Source organism: Phalacrocorax aristotelis, chromosome 12, assembly GCF_949628215.1.
Source record: "Phalacrocorax aristotelis chromosome 12, bGulAri2.1, whole genome shotgun sequence".
In the NCBI taxonomy this organism is placed as follows: domain Eukaryota; kingdom Metazoa; phylum Chordata; class Aves; order Suliformes; family Phalacrocoracidae; genus Phalacrocorax; species Phalacrocorax aristotelis.
Window position 1 is genome coordinate 15143738 of NC_134287.1, and position 17390 is coordinate 15161127.

At 41.8% G+C, this 17390-nt stretch overlaps 1 protein-coding gene across 1 annotated transcript in view; it reads right to left on the reverse strand.

The window, feature by feature from the left end:
* Nucleotides 1-17390, reverse strand: part of GFRA1 (GDNF family receptor alpha 1) — a 150263-nt gene that overhangs the window by 43611 nt on the left and 89262 nt on the right. Inside the window, exon 4 of the mRNA XM_075108212.1 lies at nt 15881-16220. Within this exon, the coding sequence (XP_074964313.1) occupies nt 15881-16220 (340 nt within the window). The remainder of the gene's footprint in view (nt 1-15880; nt 16221-17390) is intronic.

Genomic DNA, 17390 nt, shown 5'->3' on the forward strand with positions numbered 1-17390 from the left:
TGACATTGAATCTGGATCTCCCGCTGACTGCACGCCCATACGCTGTGATGTCCAGGTGAGGGGTTATACCTACTTGCCCCGTTAGTGAAGGCAGGGAGTGACGGCTGCTGTCCGCTGCGCTCACCTCGGTGGTATTAGGGGAAGCCTGGGCATGCTCACTGCCACCTCTCTTTACACTGCTGCTTGTGTTTAGGTACCTATTTATGGCACAAGAGCAGTAACATAAAGAGTACATAAATGCCAAATCTGAGTGACTGGGGTGACTACACTAATTAGTCAAAGCTGCTCTAGTGTCTAGACACCATTTGGCAGACACAGTATAGTCACGTAAGGGAAGTGCTGCATCAATATTCAAACCAGAAAAGAAGTATAAATCTGACACTGAAAAAATTCAGACTAAGTCAATGAATATGTGTCATAGTGATAAATGACACCATTATAGAAAAAAAACCCAAGCCAAAATAACTTGTTCTTCTTTTGTGGGGGTCAAATGCAATATCCTCCTCTGTAGCTACAAATAGCTTCTATATAGCTTGGGTGGTGCTACTTCTGCTGGGATGCAATAGTGGGAAAAGCAGTTGGTATGTGACCAAACTAATGGCTTCATTGTTGGAGGAGATTTTCATTTTCTCTTTGTTTCATAAACAGACAGTGAGTGGGCAGCAAGAAAACGAGGCAAAGGCTACATGAGAAACTTTATCAACCAGTGAGCTGAAAAAAGCCTCAGCGCAGCTCCATCACAAGAGAGATGACCCTCCCAGCACCTAGTAATATAGTTTTGACCCTTTTTTTTGTCATTAACAGACACTGGAGCTATGTCATATTAATACATCTCAGACATCCTTAGTTATGCACACACACTATTGAACATCTGCAAGCAACTATAAATTTTGACAGCTTTTTTAAATGGTCATTTTTACATGTATTTATTAAACAGCAGCTCCATTAATTTTTTTCCGGAAAAATGGTTAGTTTTTCTTTGGTTGCTACCCTCCTTCTCAAACAACGACAGCGTCAAATCCTTGAAGGCACTGATGTCCCTGCCCATCCCCTGGGCTTCCCCTACCCAGCCTATGGCCCAGGACCCCATTCCAGCCCCCTACAGTGATGCTGTAAGGCCTCAGCCTCCAGCGCCCCTGCCCTGTCCTGCCCAGCCACGACCCCACCGAGCCAAGTCCACCTCTGGGCTGATGTCCCAGCCCATCCCCAGGGAGTTGCCCGATGCCCAGGGCTGCCCCCAGCTGCCCCGCTCCCTGGCTGGGGTGGTGGGACAGGCGCTGCCTGCAAGGTTCTGCCCTGCCCGTCCCAGCCCGGTCCCTACAGACCCCAGGGAGGCCCCAGCCCACGCTGTGCCCTGACACGCACGTCAGCATTTGTACCTTTCAGAAAGTGGGAAGGAGGGGTAAAAAAGCAAAGATCTGATAGCGGACCATTTGGCTTCCAGGACCTGAATATTGAAAACAGTTTCTCTCACATGAGCTGATCCAAATCTTCTGCAACACTGGTAGAAACCATTACAGGAACTTCGACTCCAAATACCAACTACTAACCAAAAGAAGTTGGTTTTTATTTGGTTTTGCTTCTGTTTTGTTATTTTAAATGACCGGCACACTAAGCCCAAGCAAATATTTGATTCTGGACTTGATTTATCTTTAAAAATTGTGTTGTTCACCTGGAAGTAAAATACAGACAATCCCCAGTTATGCAGAGGCAGCCTATTTGGATTGCGGAATAACTGTATACAGAAACAAACACCAGAGGCCACACAAGATTCATTCAGATACCCCGTAGCATCACGAATGCTTGCTCAGAGCATCAGGCACAGACATGTCAGCCCACCAAAGCTGACTCCTCCAGCAGAGCACCCACACTTGACCCAAACTGGCTAGCTGTCTGTCAGTACCATCTTCCCCATCATGCCTGCCAGTATGCATGTTATCCAGGCTTTTTGTTTACCAGAGGTCATCTAGACACCTAGTACCCCAGATAATGGAGAGCAAACTATTAGAAATTCAGTCATGCAAATTTAAAAGTATTTCCACCTACGCATATTTATATTTTAAAATTAACAGCTCAAACATTGTATTCTTCCTATTATTCTATTAACAAAACTAATTTTTCTGAGTAACAAGTGCTCTAAAATAAGCATACCCCACACCCATGTTTTATTACTGTATTTTATGCAAAGCAAAACAAACTTACATACCGTTTTCTGTTAATATTATCCTTTCCCTTTTCTCACATCACCTGCTAGAGACCTGTTAGATCTTTTTACATGTCTGCTACAGAAAATCGAAAGAACTTAAAAAAACACTAATCTCATAGTTTATCAATGTTAGTTAAATCCCCTAAACGACTCAAGATCATGCATGAGAGTAATTTTAATTTAATATATTAGGTCTCCTTTGGGTTTAAGGAAAATGACTAAGCTCAAATGTGATTCTAAACAAGTATGATTTATTTGCAATTGGGTAATATAAATATCTTTATACTACTGACCTTTTGTATAATAAAACCAATTTTGAAAAGTACAGTGCAAATCCTGAGCACAAGGTAATGCAATAAAGAATTAGAACAGTGATTCTCAGATGCAGTGACACAAAACAGAATTTTCTCTTTCTGTTTGCAAAAAAAATTACCTCACATCATTTTTTAGAGGCCTGTTTGGGAGAACATCTGGAAAGCATTCCACAGGAAATCAAACCTATATTAAATATGTTTTGTGGGGCTCTGTTTCCTTGCACTGACTTTAAGCATGCATAATGTGCTCTGTCTTCTCGGCTGCAAAGAAAACACTTCTCTGAGAATCTTCTACAAAATTATAGGCTGAACTGTCAGTCTGTGATTTCTGTCAGAGGATGCTGGTAAGATTTCTATTTAGTCTGTCTGTCTGTGCAAAAACTCTCCAATAACATGAACAAACCCACTAGCTGCTTTCTGAGTACCATGAATTTGTATATTTTCATTTTATTTAATTTCCTTTATGCTCTTTAATTTGAAGCTTCTAAATATAAATGATTGTCATGTTTAAAGATGTCCAAGCCTCTTGGACTCTTGGAGTTATGCGGGAGGGCTAATGTCTCTTGATAGCATGCTACTCAGGAAAGAACTAGTGCATTACGGATAGAGTTGTTCTCACTTCATTAGCTGGGCAGACAGGAGTGTCTTTGAATTACAGGATGGAAACCTAAGAAAAACATTGTCACTCTCAAAAAGCAAGCCAAAGAAATTAGTGCTACTGCAGGTCCTTGAGTGTATCACTGGATGTTTAGGTGTTTATTAACAACTATATCGTGAGTGCACACTGAAAAGATGTGGTTCCAAGTACCTGAGAAGGATGTTCATGTCAATAATATTCTCTGTAACCTCTCAGGTAAACTATAATAGAATATTGCTGGCTCAAGCATGAAACTGTTGTGGAGTTTGGAGACAGAAAATAATCTAAGTCCAATACAGTTTCTCTCTTTACGAGAAAAGTTTCTGTTGGCAGATGCACTGGATCATCAGGTTTCCTAAGCTTATGTAGGGATGTTTTTTACATAGGAAAATCCCTCAGTGGCACTCTGGTATGTGTGGCGGCATTCCTGAAGGGAACAGCTGTTTCCCCTTGTCAGAAACCTGGCTGAAGGAAAGAAAAGGTGCCCAGTGTGTCCTTGCACTCAATCATGCAGTGTCTGTAGGCAGCCAGCATCGCTGAAACTCAACCTGAAGCTACTCTAAAAACTGTTCTGCCTTCAGGAGCAACACAACAAATATAAAATCGGGACAAGAGCAGACAAAAGCAGATTAGGGTTTCTTTTATGTGAACCCTTTTTTTCCACACACAAAACAAGCCCTGTCAAACAGCAAGTCAACAAGTTCTGGCGCTAACAAACCAATATAGCACTGATCTTATTCAACATGTTTTACTTTTTTTAGAAGCTATATGGATATATAACGCTAGTACAAAAAGCACTGATTTGTAGTATAAGACTGGAAAATAAACCATATTTGCCAGTTAAGGATGATGTGGCTGTCTTAGGAGTTTTATTTTTATCTCCACTATCAAGAAAACCTGAACACGGCCACTGAGGCTGACAGCTGACAGCCTGTGATATATCCAGATGTTTACAGAAGTTGCTCCAAAAGGCATTGGCCATTCTGAAGAATATTTTGCAATGCTGCGCGATGGCCAGCTACTGAGATGTATCTCTAGCATTTCACAATGCCTAATTAGAAAAGGGAGCATCGTAACTAAGAGAACAACCCCTGTAAAACTTATGCTTGAATTGGAACAGAACGTGAACTGAATATTCAAATGATACGGTCAAGTTTTAATTGAACAGATGTCTTAGTCATATGTGCTTTATAATATAAAAGCTCGCTGTAATCGTTTATAGAATGTGCTTGGACAAATATAGTGTAAGCACAAACGTGAATGTAAGGTCATCTATTAATAATCTTAGGCAAGGGTCACAGTCAGCTCACACAGAAAATCTATACTCAACAACAAACACACACCAGAAAACTTTTTCTGTGTCACTTGTTTTAAAACCAGCAGATAATCAAAGCATGGGGAACAACCACCACCTCTGCCAAGAAGTCTTTGAGGATACTGATACATTTACATCTGGTTTCCACTTAACAGTAGTTGCTCCATCGGTAACATGGTAGTGCTTAAAACATAATGAAAACAATGCAATTTCTATTCAGTAAACACTAAAATGCTAAAATTTGAAAATATGCATGTGGTTGTCACTTGCTCTGTTGAGAAACTAAGTTTTATTTTTAGTTCCAGTGCTTACATATTCTTGCAGCTATTTTAATAGATGAACTGCCACCAGAAATATTCTCTCACTGGGGCCTGATGTAGAATGATATAAATAACATTTACAAAGTCCAGCATAATGGAATGGTAAAATCAGTTGACACTCTTTTAATTAGCACTGCCTGAAGATTTACCTACACAGAACAGGAATACCCAGATTCATCCCTGGAATAAATCCACTGAAGTCACTGATGTCAGAGGAAGCATACTGGGAATGGACTTGATATAATAGCTCTGTTATTCACATTAAACACACAGCAGCTTCTTGCCTGTAGCATATACATGGTTTGAGGTAAATGAGAAAACGTTTTGATTTATTAAAGAAAATGCTGGTTTGTGATACATACACCCTTTCTTTGCCCCAGAAACATCAAGTTAGCTAAATGTGACTGGTTGTACCTCAAGAGGGATCAAAAATCTTCCCTTCACCAGATTTAACAGATTAGTGGGTGGAAACTACTCATACAAACCAGTGGATGCTAAACTCCTGCTCTCTACAAAAATCTCTCAACTAACAACTCAGCAAATCAGAGATAGCAGTACTCTTGCTGGAACCCCATCCAGCAAAGCAATCAAGTGTTTGCTCATTTGCGAGAACATGAGTAGCTCCAAGTTTAGATCTCTATGGAAGTTTAATACCAAATTTAACTTTCCTGGATTTCAATATTTTTGTCTAAACATGAGTGAAACTGCTTCATTAATATATGTATTTTAATCTTTCCCCCATGACAAATGAACAAAACAAAATGGGTCACATTTGCTCTGCTGTAACCCCCTTCCTGCCTTGTCTTTCTATCTGTAGTCTTCTTATTTCTTATATTATACAGGCACCTTTCCTTTCTCACTTAGAATAACAAAACAAGCCTTTCTAGACAAAATGATACATAGAGATGAAGGACCACATTTGGGTGATACAAGTGCTCCCAAGTTCTTAGAGCTAGTTCACTGGTGGCTGTGATATTCAGCTTGATGGATCATTTTGACTAAAAAGGGACTGGTGTAGAAGTCAGGGTGTCTAAATAAGGCCTATAAAACCCTAAACATTTTTATCCAAGTTTATTTTATGATTGCTGTATGTTCACACACACATACTTTATTCCCTCTTTCACTTTTTCAACCCTGTAGACAGGTAGTAATGAATATTCAGTGCCATAGTTTGTTCTTAACCTTAAAAGCAACCAGAAAGGACTAGTAGGACCTCAGCCACGTCAGGGATACCGCCAAAGGTACACCATGCAAAACAGAAGTCGTCTGAATCAAACAGCTCTGACAATGCTGAGGCATAACTTGTGTTTTACAGATAATGGGCACAAAAGAATTATGCTCCCTTTTTGTGGAGACTGGGTTTCAGGAATCAACAGAGGTTCTAGCTGACTGAAGGGATGCTGCTTGGAATGTTTCAAGCTTGCCTGACAAAGGACCTGAGCCTAAAGATACTGTCTAGTTACTGCTTCTTGGAGCATAAACCCCCTGTGCGTGAGGCTTTCTTTGTTGTTAAAGCACAAAGCAATGTGAAAGTTGGGTGCAGGCATAAAGCTAATGACTATATCCTTGCATCTTTGCTTCTTTCGGAGAAATGTCAATCACCCACCAAGCTTTTAATCTTCAAGATCCTCTTAAGCAGAACAGAGAGAGTACAAATGAGGATTGGCCAAGCAGATTCTGGCACCACAGAATGAGATCCATCTACACTTTAACAGGGACAAAGCAGCCTTGTTTTGCTGGGTGTTCTGATTTTTTTGATTCCAAAGGGATTTATGGATATGTCTTAAGGAGGAACAGCTTGATTTGTTTGGAGTTTTATTCAGAGGGAAAAAAATTAAAATTACCTTTTTTTATGGGATGGAGAGGAGAGTAATACTCTGTCTGTTTTACTCTGCTAATGAGAGACAGCAATGTAATGAATCATGTGAAAGACTAGAAGGGAAGAAAATAATACAATATTGCAGCTTTTTCTATCTTTACTTTGCCTTGACTTGAAAGGGTTTTTGCTTATTTTGCAGAGACTGCATTAATATTTTTTTCCAGGCTAGCAATTCCCCCCCCACACACTCCACTACACTATTGTTTTTCCTCTGCAGAGCACACCAGCTTCTGTCGCACCTCCCCCCAGATCCCATTTTTTAAATTATCTGAACTGTGAACATTCCTCACTATTAATTCATTAAAATGAATTAATACTTGGGTTTTTTTCACTTAAATAAATATGATACATCTAGCAATATATACATATATGTATACACTCACATATACATATACAAAATCATTCTTCTTCAAATTCAGTCTATGCTTATAGATGTGACATGAGCTTGTGGGCATGTTACAGTATATAGGCCAAAAGGTAACTACAATTTTTGCTATCCCACTTGGTATTTTGCAGACACAGGAGCTTTCCTGATGTCATGCACAGAGAGAGAGGGAGGATTTGCAGGTAGCCTGAGGTCAGGCTAGCCCTATAACTCTGCAGACATCCTATGTCTAGTGTAGGGTGAGTCAGGCAGCACACGAGGTTTTTTGCTCACTCCCTGACTCAGTCTTCAAACATACAGTATAGGCATAGCCTGCACATCTCTGGAAATCAAGAGTGTCCCTGTTTTAACATCCTTAATAACATTACAATAACTATGTTATTGTCCTGGTTTTGCATACCCACAGCAAAACAATCATCTCAAGGAGCTGCCAGACAGCTTTGAGTGCCAACATGATATAAATACCCCGGAGGGATGCAAATCCAGCTCTGTTCTGATACAGAACTGTATAATGCTGCTGTGTCCTTCATGAAAGTATACACTAAGTGTCCTTTTAAAACATAAAGCTAGAGCCAGTCTGACTGAGCAGTCAAGCTTAGTAGCTGGCCAACTGAATTGTAACCAATATAAGCTACCAGTCTCAGAAAGGGAGGTAGCACCTATGTTTTCCCTCTCATTTGCTGAATTACAGATGATCACTGGACTGTGGCAGGATATTGAGGGAGGAAAAGAACAACACACAGAGGAGCAGGTAAGGAGGTGCTGTAAGCAGCCGTAATAGAGAGAATTCAAATGTGGCAGAGAGGTGGTGAAAGTCAGATAATGACTGGGAGATCTGGAAAGAGGAGATGAAAGGAGACTAAGCAAGGGGAAGAGGCATGATAAAAAAGTAAGGGAGAAAGTGAGAAAAATGAAAAGGAAGTCTAAGGAATAGAAAATTTGAGGAAAAGGAGCATATTTCTTCATCCCCTCTTCCACCTCAATCCACATATCCCTTTAGTGCACTTCTCCCTGCTACTTGTTAATGTTGTAACTCAAGAAAGCTCTCTTAATACAAGATGCTGGGGCTCCCCCTCTCTTATAACAGGACAAAAAAGGCTGACTGCATATTTATAACATCTCATCACAGGCTTGCCTATAATGATGAACCATCCCCTCCTCTGGCAAATCTTATCCATGAGCGTGTAGGTTTTGTGGTCAGTAACAGTAGATGTTGAGGAACAGCCCAGACACAGAGAGGCCACTTTTACAAACTGATGTTGGTATGAAGCAATCGCAGATTTGCACATGCCTTATGGAAAAGGAGCACAGATGCAATGACTCCCTTTCCAAGGTAAATTATCATTAAATATGTTCAACAGAATATAAAGAAGGAAAATTAATTTATTCGCAAGTTTCTTACGTTTTCAGGAACCATAGAAAGCAGCTGAGCTTTTGTTCTAGCTTTTACTGTGGATGAACTCTTTTACACACTAATGAAAATGTTTGCATAACTTCACACAGTTCTTATACCTGTAGATGCAGATTTCTTTCATGTGGAACTGAGTCAATGGTTGCAACAAAATTGAGACTGGATAGGATAGGTGGCCAGAAACTGGTCAAGAGGTAAGAATGCACCAACAAAAGCACTTTTATAAAGATTTAGCTCTGAATACACAGTGCTGAAAACATCTGTGTTGTATTTTCAGGAAGATGACCTATCTACTGAAACCTAGTAGGATATTTCGTTATTATCCTTCAGACATCCCATGAGGAAAAGTTATTTAAATATATTATGCAGACATTCTATCTTTTTTTTTAATTTATTTTCAGTATCAAATACCTGTAGCCAGCAACATGTGCTTTGTACATAACTAAAGGCAAAACATTAAGGGCAGCATTTATTTTAGCCAAAAGAAAAGGTCTAAACAGTTGTCTTCTGAAATTAGTCAAGAACTACTCTCCAGCTATTTCACCTTAAAAATGAGCCTCAGTGACCAGCCATTTTGAATACAGTAATTGGGGAGGACAAGGAACATGCTGTTACTAGATTCTTATATTAACAAAAAATGCCTCATTTTATGCTACCTTTCGTTTCAGATCGTTGCAGCACATGACTGGATTGATACTGTTCTTTTAATAAATAATGTGTCTGTATTATTATCATTCTGGTCAGTGCCTTCTGAACATATCCAGGGGACAGAGGAAGTATCCAAATTCAAAACACAGAGCAAACTAATGACTCACACTTTCATTACTCAAAGAAAATAGTTTTTGAAATACTGTCGAATGTGATAGTGCCAAAAACGAAGCACGCTGCCCTGCATTTACAGCAGAATGATATTTTAAAAACACATATGTCAACTTTCTGATGTTTAATTGGTGGCTGAAGTGATCAGAACAGGAGGTTCCTCAAAGGTTTGAACTATTCACGACAGGTTTGCTGTCTTACGGGAGCTAAGATCCGAGACATCACTGAGAGGGTGCCACAACTTGTCAAAAGCACTGATTATTGTCCTCTGCTACTCTTCCACGTGGGCACAAATGACTCTGCAAGCCAAAGTCTGGGCAGAACTAAGGAAGACTAAAAGCTCTGGGAAAGCAAGTGAAAAATATTGGTGCCCAAGTTATCTTCTCCTCCATATTACCTGCTGGAGAAAAATGGGCCACTAGAAATAGGCAAATAATACAAATCAACTCCTGGTTACATGGCTGGTGTCAACGTGAGGGTTTTGGCTTTTATGACAATGGGACGTTTTTCAACAACCATAGGCTGCTATGGAGGGATGGACTCCACCTGCCTGGAAGGGGCAAGGGAATCTTTGGCAGCAGGCTGCAAATTTGGTGAGGAGGGCTTTAAACTGAGGAGCTTGGGGTGGGGACGACGACAAACTGTCAATGCTAATGCCATCACATACAATGGGGGAATAAGACAGGACAACCTGAGCAGTGATAAAGGTGCCGTGGTGGCCTCATGCAATGGCAACCAGGAGACCAACCATCTCAAGGGTTTGCATGGCTGTAGTGGGTCCTTGTACACCCCTCCAGAGAAACCTGTGTGCTCAAACACCCTTCTGAAATGTCTGTACACCAATGCACACAGCATGGGGAATAAACAGGAGGAACTGGAGGTCTGTGTGCGGTCGCAGGGCCATGGGCCATGATCTCGTTGCAGTCACAGAGACATGATGGGATAGCTTGCATGACTGGAATGTGGTCATGGATGGCTACAGGCTTTTCAGGAAAGACAGACCAGCAAGGCGAGGTGGGGGAGTTGCTCCTTATGTGAGGGAGCAACTGGAATGCATCGAGCTCTGCCTTGGAGTAGAAGGAGAACAAGTTGAGAGCTTGTGGGTAAAAATTAAGAGACAGCCAAATATGGGAGACACAGTTGTGGGCAATTGCTACAGGCCACCTGATCAAAAACAGGAAGCTGATGAAGCCTTCTACAGACAGCTGGAAGTAGCCTCGTAATTGCCGGCCCTGGTCCTCATGGGGGACTTCAACCACCCTGATATTTGCTGGAAAAGCAACACGGCGAGCCACGCATGACCCAGAAGCTTCCTGCAGGACATCGAGGACAACTTTTTGATGCAGGTGGTGGAGGAGCCAATGAGGCGAGATGTGCTGCTCAACCTTATCCTGACAAACAAGGAGGGGCTGGTTGAGGATGTGAGAGTTAGGGGTACCCTTGGCTGCAGTGACCATGAGATGGTCGAGTTTAGGATACTGTGAGGTAGAAGCAGGGCTACGAGTCAGGTTACAACCTTGGACTTCAAGAGGGCCAACTTTGGCCTCGTCAAAGACCTGCTAGGAGGAATCCCATGGGCTAGGGCTCTGGAAGGCAGGGGAGTCCAAGAGAGCTGTACAGTATTCAAGGACCACTTTCTTTGAGCTCAAGATCTGTGCATCCCCAGGAGGAAGAAGTCAGGCAAAGGAGCCAGGAGACCCACAGGGATGAGCAAAGAGCTTCTAGAGAAACTCAAATGGAAGAGGGAGGTTCACAGTATGTAGAAAAAGGGACTGGCCACTTGGGAGGAATATAGGAACGTTGTCAGGGTATGCAGAGATGCAACGAGAAAGGCCAAGGCCTACCTGGAATTAAATCTGGCGATGTATATCAAAGATAACAAGAAGGGCTTCTTTAAATACATCAGCAGTAAAAGGCAGACTGGGGATACAGTGGACCCACTGCTGAACAAGGAAGGGGCCCTGGTGATGCAGGATGCAGAGAAGGCGGAGTTACTGAACGCCTCCTTTGCCTCAGTTTTTACTGCTAGGGCTGGCCCTCAGGCATCTCAGCCCCCAGAGAAGAGAGGAAAAATCTGGAGAAAGGAAAGTTTACCATCGGTTGAGAAGGATTGGGTCAGAGATCACCTAGGCAAACTGGATTCTCGCAAATCCATGGGCCCCGATGGGATGCACCCGTGAGTGCTGAGGGAGCTGGCAGATGTTCTTGCTGAGACACTCTCCATCATCTTTGAAAAGTTGTGAAGGACAGGAGAGGTGCCGAGGACTGGAGGAAAGCAAATGTCACTCCAGTCTTCAAAAAAGGCAAGAAGGAGGACCCGGGAAACTTTAGGCCAGTCAGCCCCACCTCCGTCCCTGGAAAGGTGATGGAGCAGCTCATCCTGGAGGTCATCTCCAGGCATGTAGAGGACAAGAAACTTATCAGAAACAGTCAACGTGGATTCACCAAGGGAGGATCATGCTTGACCAACCTGATAGCCTTCTATGATGACATGACTGGCTGGGTTGACGAAGGGAGAGCAGTGGATGTTGTCTGTCTTGAGTTCAGTAAGGCATTCGACACTGTCTCCCATAGCATCCTCATAGGCAAGCTAAGGAAGTGTGGGTTGGATGAGTGGACAGTGAGGTGGATTGAGAACTGGCTGAACAACAGAGCTCAGAGGGTTGTGATCAATGGAGTAGAGTCTGGATGGAGGCCTGTCACTAGCGGTGTTCCCCAAGGGTCTGTGCTGCATCTAGTCCTGTTCAGCACGTTTATCAATGACCTGGATGAAGGGACAGAGTGTAACCTCAGCAAGGTCATTGATGATACCAGGCTGGGAGGAGTGGCAGATACACCAGAAGGCTGTCCTGCCATCCAGTGAGACCTGGACAGGCTGGAGAGCTGGGCCGAGGGGAACCTCATGAAAATCAAGAAAGGCAAGTGTAAGGTCATGCACCTGGGGAGGAACAACCCCATGCACCAGTACAGGCTTGGGACCGAACTACTTGAAAGCACCTCTGATGAGAAGAACCTGTGAGTGCTGGTGGACAAGTTGATCATGAGCCAGCAATGTGCCCTTGTGGCCAAGAAGGCCAAGGGTATCCTGGGGTGCATTAAAAGAAGTGTGGCCAGCAGGGCGAGGGAGGTTATCCTCCCTCCCTACTCCACCCTAGTGAGACCACATTTGGAGTACTGCGTCCAGTTTTGGGTCCCCCGGTTTAAGAAGGAACCGGAACTGCTTGAGCGAGTCCAGCAGAGAGCTACCAAGGTGATCAGGGGACTGGAGCATCTCCCTTGAGGAAAGGCTGAGAGACTTGGGTTTGTTCAGCCTGGAGGAGAGAAGACTGAGTGGGGGTTTCATCAATACCTATAAATATCTAAAGGGTGGGTGTCAGGATGGTGGGACCAGGCTCTTTTCAATAGTGCTCAATGACAGGACAAGGGCTCAGGCAGGGGGTTGGACAAGATGATCTCCAGAGGTCCCTTCCAACCCCTGGAATTCTGTGATTCTGTGATTCTGTAACATCATTGATTAAAGTTTTTGACACTATATTGACTTTCCTTAGAAGATTTGATTATGTTTTTTAAAAAAAAGAAACTCTGATGGCTTCTTTTTATCAATTTTTTTACTTTTCAGTGAGCATTGACAGGCATCTCTGAGAGACTCCAGTAGGAGTTTCCAGTCCATATCCAGTCTCAAAGACAAGTAGAGGCAGCAGAAAAATGATAACGAAAATGGACCATTCAGTGTTCTGATGAAGTTGAAAAATTAGGGCTGTTTACATAAGTCAGAACTTATTTGCATTTCCTGACATTTCTGGTCTCTTTTTTTCCTTGATAGAGAGTTTATGTTATATAACAGATAGATTAATGAATAAAAAAGAAAAAAATAAGCAAAACATTGTGCCATCTCAGTTAGTGGTACCTGCAGTTTGGCCAAATCGCTTCCTTGCTCTTAACTTTGTTTCAAAAACATATTCAGTGATATATGCATCCAGAGCAAAGGTTTTAAAGAGCATCCAAAACTGGATGTTTAAACACTTATTTGCACAGGTCCAGTTGATATTTTATACAGAGTATGGGCAGATTCAAATCTTGCATTTCTGAATAAGCAGCATTTGTAAACCATTTGTAAGTGTACTTTCAGAAACCCTTTAGATCTTGTCCCTTTTGCCGTAACTAGCATTATGAAGAAGCTCTAATAGATGTAATAGGCATGCAAATAATAGTTTCTAAATGACTGGGTTTCACAGTAGGCAGAACATATTCTCAAATTATTTTTCCATTTAGATACTAATTCTGATTTCAAATTTAAACAGAAGTTATCAGAGTTAGAATTATATGCCTACTGACTATGCTTTTAATTATTCTAAACGTATCTGGAATTCCTTTGTAGACTGATATTTATCAGTGCCAATACTTTCAGTAGCAGGGAGGAAATCTCCCTTTCCTCTACGCCCCTGCCTAAGTCCTTGTTTCGCTGTGGGACAAGGGGAACAAACTACACCAGCTCCCTCTAAGTGCACAAGTCACAGAGACAAAACGTCTTTCACAGTATTATGGACAGGCTGGAATAGGTCTGTTGATGATTCCTTCTCTCCAAGACACTAGCGAGGAAAGGTATTAAATACACTAGCAGTTGAGAGAGCCCAGGAGGTATTAACACTCTATGTGAGATGACTCTCAGCAACACATGAAACTTGCTTTACCTCCGGGCATAGAACCTAAGTGCTGCACACATCACTCTGCCCCAGACCCCACAGGCATTTGCTCGACCATTCCCTTGTAACAGTGCAGCCCCTTGCCCTCACAGCCATGTCTCACTGAGCCTTGGGAGAGTCCAAACTTTCCAATTTTGACATTTTAAAGCAAAAGAAGTCACAGGAAGAACCTGTAAAGAAATTCATTTTCACCCCACTGCTGGTTGCAACTTAGGGCAACTGGAGCAGAGATTTTACTAAGCTTTCCTCTGCAGCATTGCAATGCAGAAAGCACAGCACCAGACTCGTGAAGTCAAATTAAGTAAAAATGCCATTAAAAACTTAGCTGCTGGGATAACATTAGATCAAAGCTGACTAAAGGAAAACACAGTCATGAGAAAGTGATGGCATCAATTTAACTAATTCCTGAACACTACAGCCTGAATAATAGGAAGTCTCCCTGTAAAATCTTCTCTCCGATTCACTGGCACAATAACACACTGGAAGTTTGGCAGAGAACACAGCAAAGATACTGTAAGTCTACTAATTAACAGGGCCTGTGTATAGGGAAGACAATATATATAAGCAAAAAGACCAATGGCACAACACTGAAATGGAAACAGGTGGTTCTGAGACTACATGAATCCAGCTTTCATAAACTGCAATAGCATCAGCTATGAAGGTGATGAATGCAACTTACTGAACTGAAATGAGAAACCTACTCTCACTTAAATCTGCTCTAATTTGGGTCAGCAGGAAACTGGCTCCAGATTTCCCCTGAGCCATCAAGGGTAGGGTGCTTCTCACCTCCTCACCTCTGAACAGCACTCAGGCACGTCTCAGGTGCTATGGCTAAACACTTAAGATCAGCAGTGGAGATCTCATAAACAAACTTCAAAGTAAATATTTTACCAGGCATATGTAAGTACTTATTAAGATTTATACTATGTCTTCAGTGTCCTTGACATTTTACAATAGTAGTTATTTCCTTGCTTGCTAATTCACAGAGTTGCACAATCTATAAGGAATTTACACGTTAGAAGTGAGCAAGATTCTTGGACTAACTTCGTAAATATGACATTAGCACAACAATGTTCTAACATAAACATACACAATGCTAAGGAGGAATAAAACATTTCCTAAGGGCAGAGGAGGTCCTGTACACCACTGAATAATTGCTGTGTGACAACCTGCAGGGAGCTTAGCGAAGGCGAAAGGACCCAGCTTGTCCTGTGAAGCAGCATTCTGTGCTGCCTCGCCGGGCTGAAGACCCAGAGCAAAGAGGCTGGGAATTAGGTCAGTGACCCAATGACCCTCCAGTTGTATCAGCCCAGTTCTCTTGTCAGGGAAGGGGAGATAAAATGATTCCAAGGCTAAAACAGCTCTGCGAAGATAGTGGGATCAAGTCTACAAATGTGAACTCCTTTTTTTGCAATGAAGAAAAAATCCACGAGTAATCTCTGTATTGCGACCATTTATAAAGTCCAACATGTGGCTTGTATTCACAGTTATTAGTGCTCACACACATGATTACAATGAAAATAAATCCCATTATAATGAATAATTCTGTTTCACCTGTTCACTAATGGGACATAAAAATCGTTCTGAGACATCATTTCATAGAGACACCTAATGAAATTATTTCCAATAGAAATCTGTAAAAATTATACTGGGGGTTTAAAGATTCCTCCATAATGCGAGGGAGTAGCTGTGAACAGTTTTGGAGAAGGCACACACTGTAAAAAGGTGCAGGCTTTCATTATTCTGTTAAGGATGTTAGAGACGACTGCTTTTTTTCCCTGACTCAATCTTTTCCCTAGTGGATGCTCTGACCCTTAGTCCTGGCAAATCCAGTAGTACCAAGTTCTCTCTGGTACCTCATTAATCACTCCCCTGCCATGTGCTATCTTACCTGCAGATGTAATTCTTCTTGCAGGATTCTTGTAAATTCAGGCAGTTTGGTTTCTCCCTGTCCTCATATGAACACACAGGAACAATAGTCTGCCGTCTCCTTTCTGTACAGGCTACGTCTCGACAGGAGCAGAAGAGCATCCCGTAGCTGTGCTTTGGGGGAACTTTGTCAAAAAATAGCCGGAGGGCCTTATGACACTTCCGCTTGTTACAGATTTCATTAGACGTGCTGCTGGTGCAGGGGGTTATGTAAGCAGATCTGAACCTCTTGCAGGTATCATTTAGGTTACAAGCTTTTGCTGCATCCAAGCAATTGTTCCCCTTTGAAAGTACTGGCTCCACTAGAAAAAACAACACAACAGCAGTAAGAAATGCGTCACATTTATATGGTGTTTTGATGTTTGTGTTTATTTCACTGTTAATGAGATCCTGATTATATATTTGTTACACACAAAACTCTCAGTGCCAGAAACTGTGACCAATCCTTATGTTTCTTAAGGTAATGGGTTAATGAGTGAACAAGAGCACAGGCATGCTTTAAAATCAGAATGCTGGCAAATAAATGACGATTACACTGGCCAGGCTGTACTTCGTCTTCTTTGTAGCAGACACGCAGGATGAATATTGGGTAAGACCTGGCCTCACTAAAAAGCTATTCAAATTGCTGGTAAATTGCAAGGGATACGTTTGGCCCATCACACAAGAACACAGTGAGAACATGAGCTTCTTAGTCCAGTTTTGAAAAGCTCTGACATTTTTATTTTTGCCTTGAACAGTACAAACGACATTCAGCATCTCCACTGGATAACAATATTTAATTGTAATTTGTGCACTCTGCAGAACATAAAAGCCACATGCCTGTTACTACAGTTTTTGAAGTAGAAAACCAGCCCACCCAGACAGAAATGCAAGCAGGTGCAGCCCCACAACTGTGAGCTCTCTAAGGCCACCCACAAGGCCTGTAAGCTCCATGATTAGTTAAAGATATTGTTATAAGATCTATAGATGCCACCTGAACCCTGGAAGTTTTATGAAGTCTACAAGCTTTGGAAAGCTGACATAGAATTAAAAAGTGGCTGTGAAAGAAACATTTTAAAACAAGGAGTGTGTGTGTCTGTCACACATGCACACGCTACAAGAATTTATAGAAAAAATTAAACTCAGGTAAAATTTAAGACTATAATTACACATTTAATTTTGCAATACACTACCCAGATATTAAAACTCAATACATGCTTTGCTTGAAGAAGAAGGCAACTGGCATTAGAATGCAAAATCCAGTTAAGAATAATCATAAAGCTGCTTTGGATATTAGGAAGGCCAACATCACAGATCCAAGAAAATATATTAACTTCCCATTGCTACAGAATTTTCAAGCTGAACAAAACATTTTGCAAATATCTAAAACTCTGCAGCAACCTCTTAGGGGTGATGGGCAAAGATAAGACATCTCAATCTAAAAATCTCTAAGTCCCTTTTAAAAAAAGCTTTTTTCTAGATCTTTCACCTTT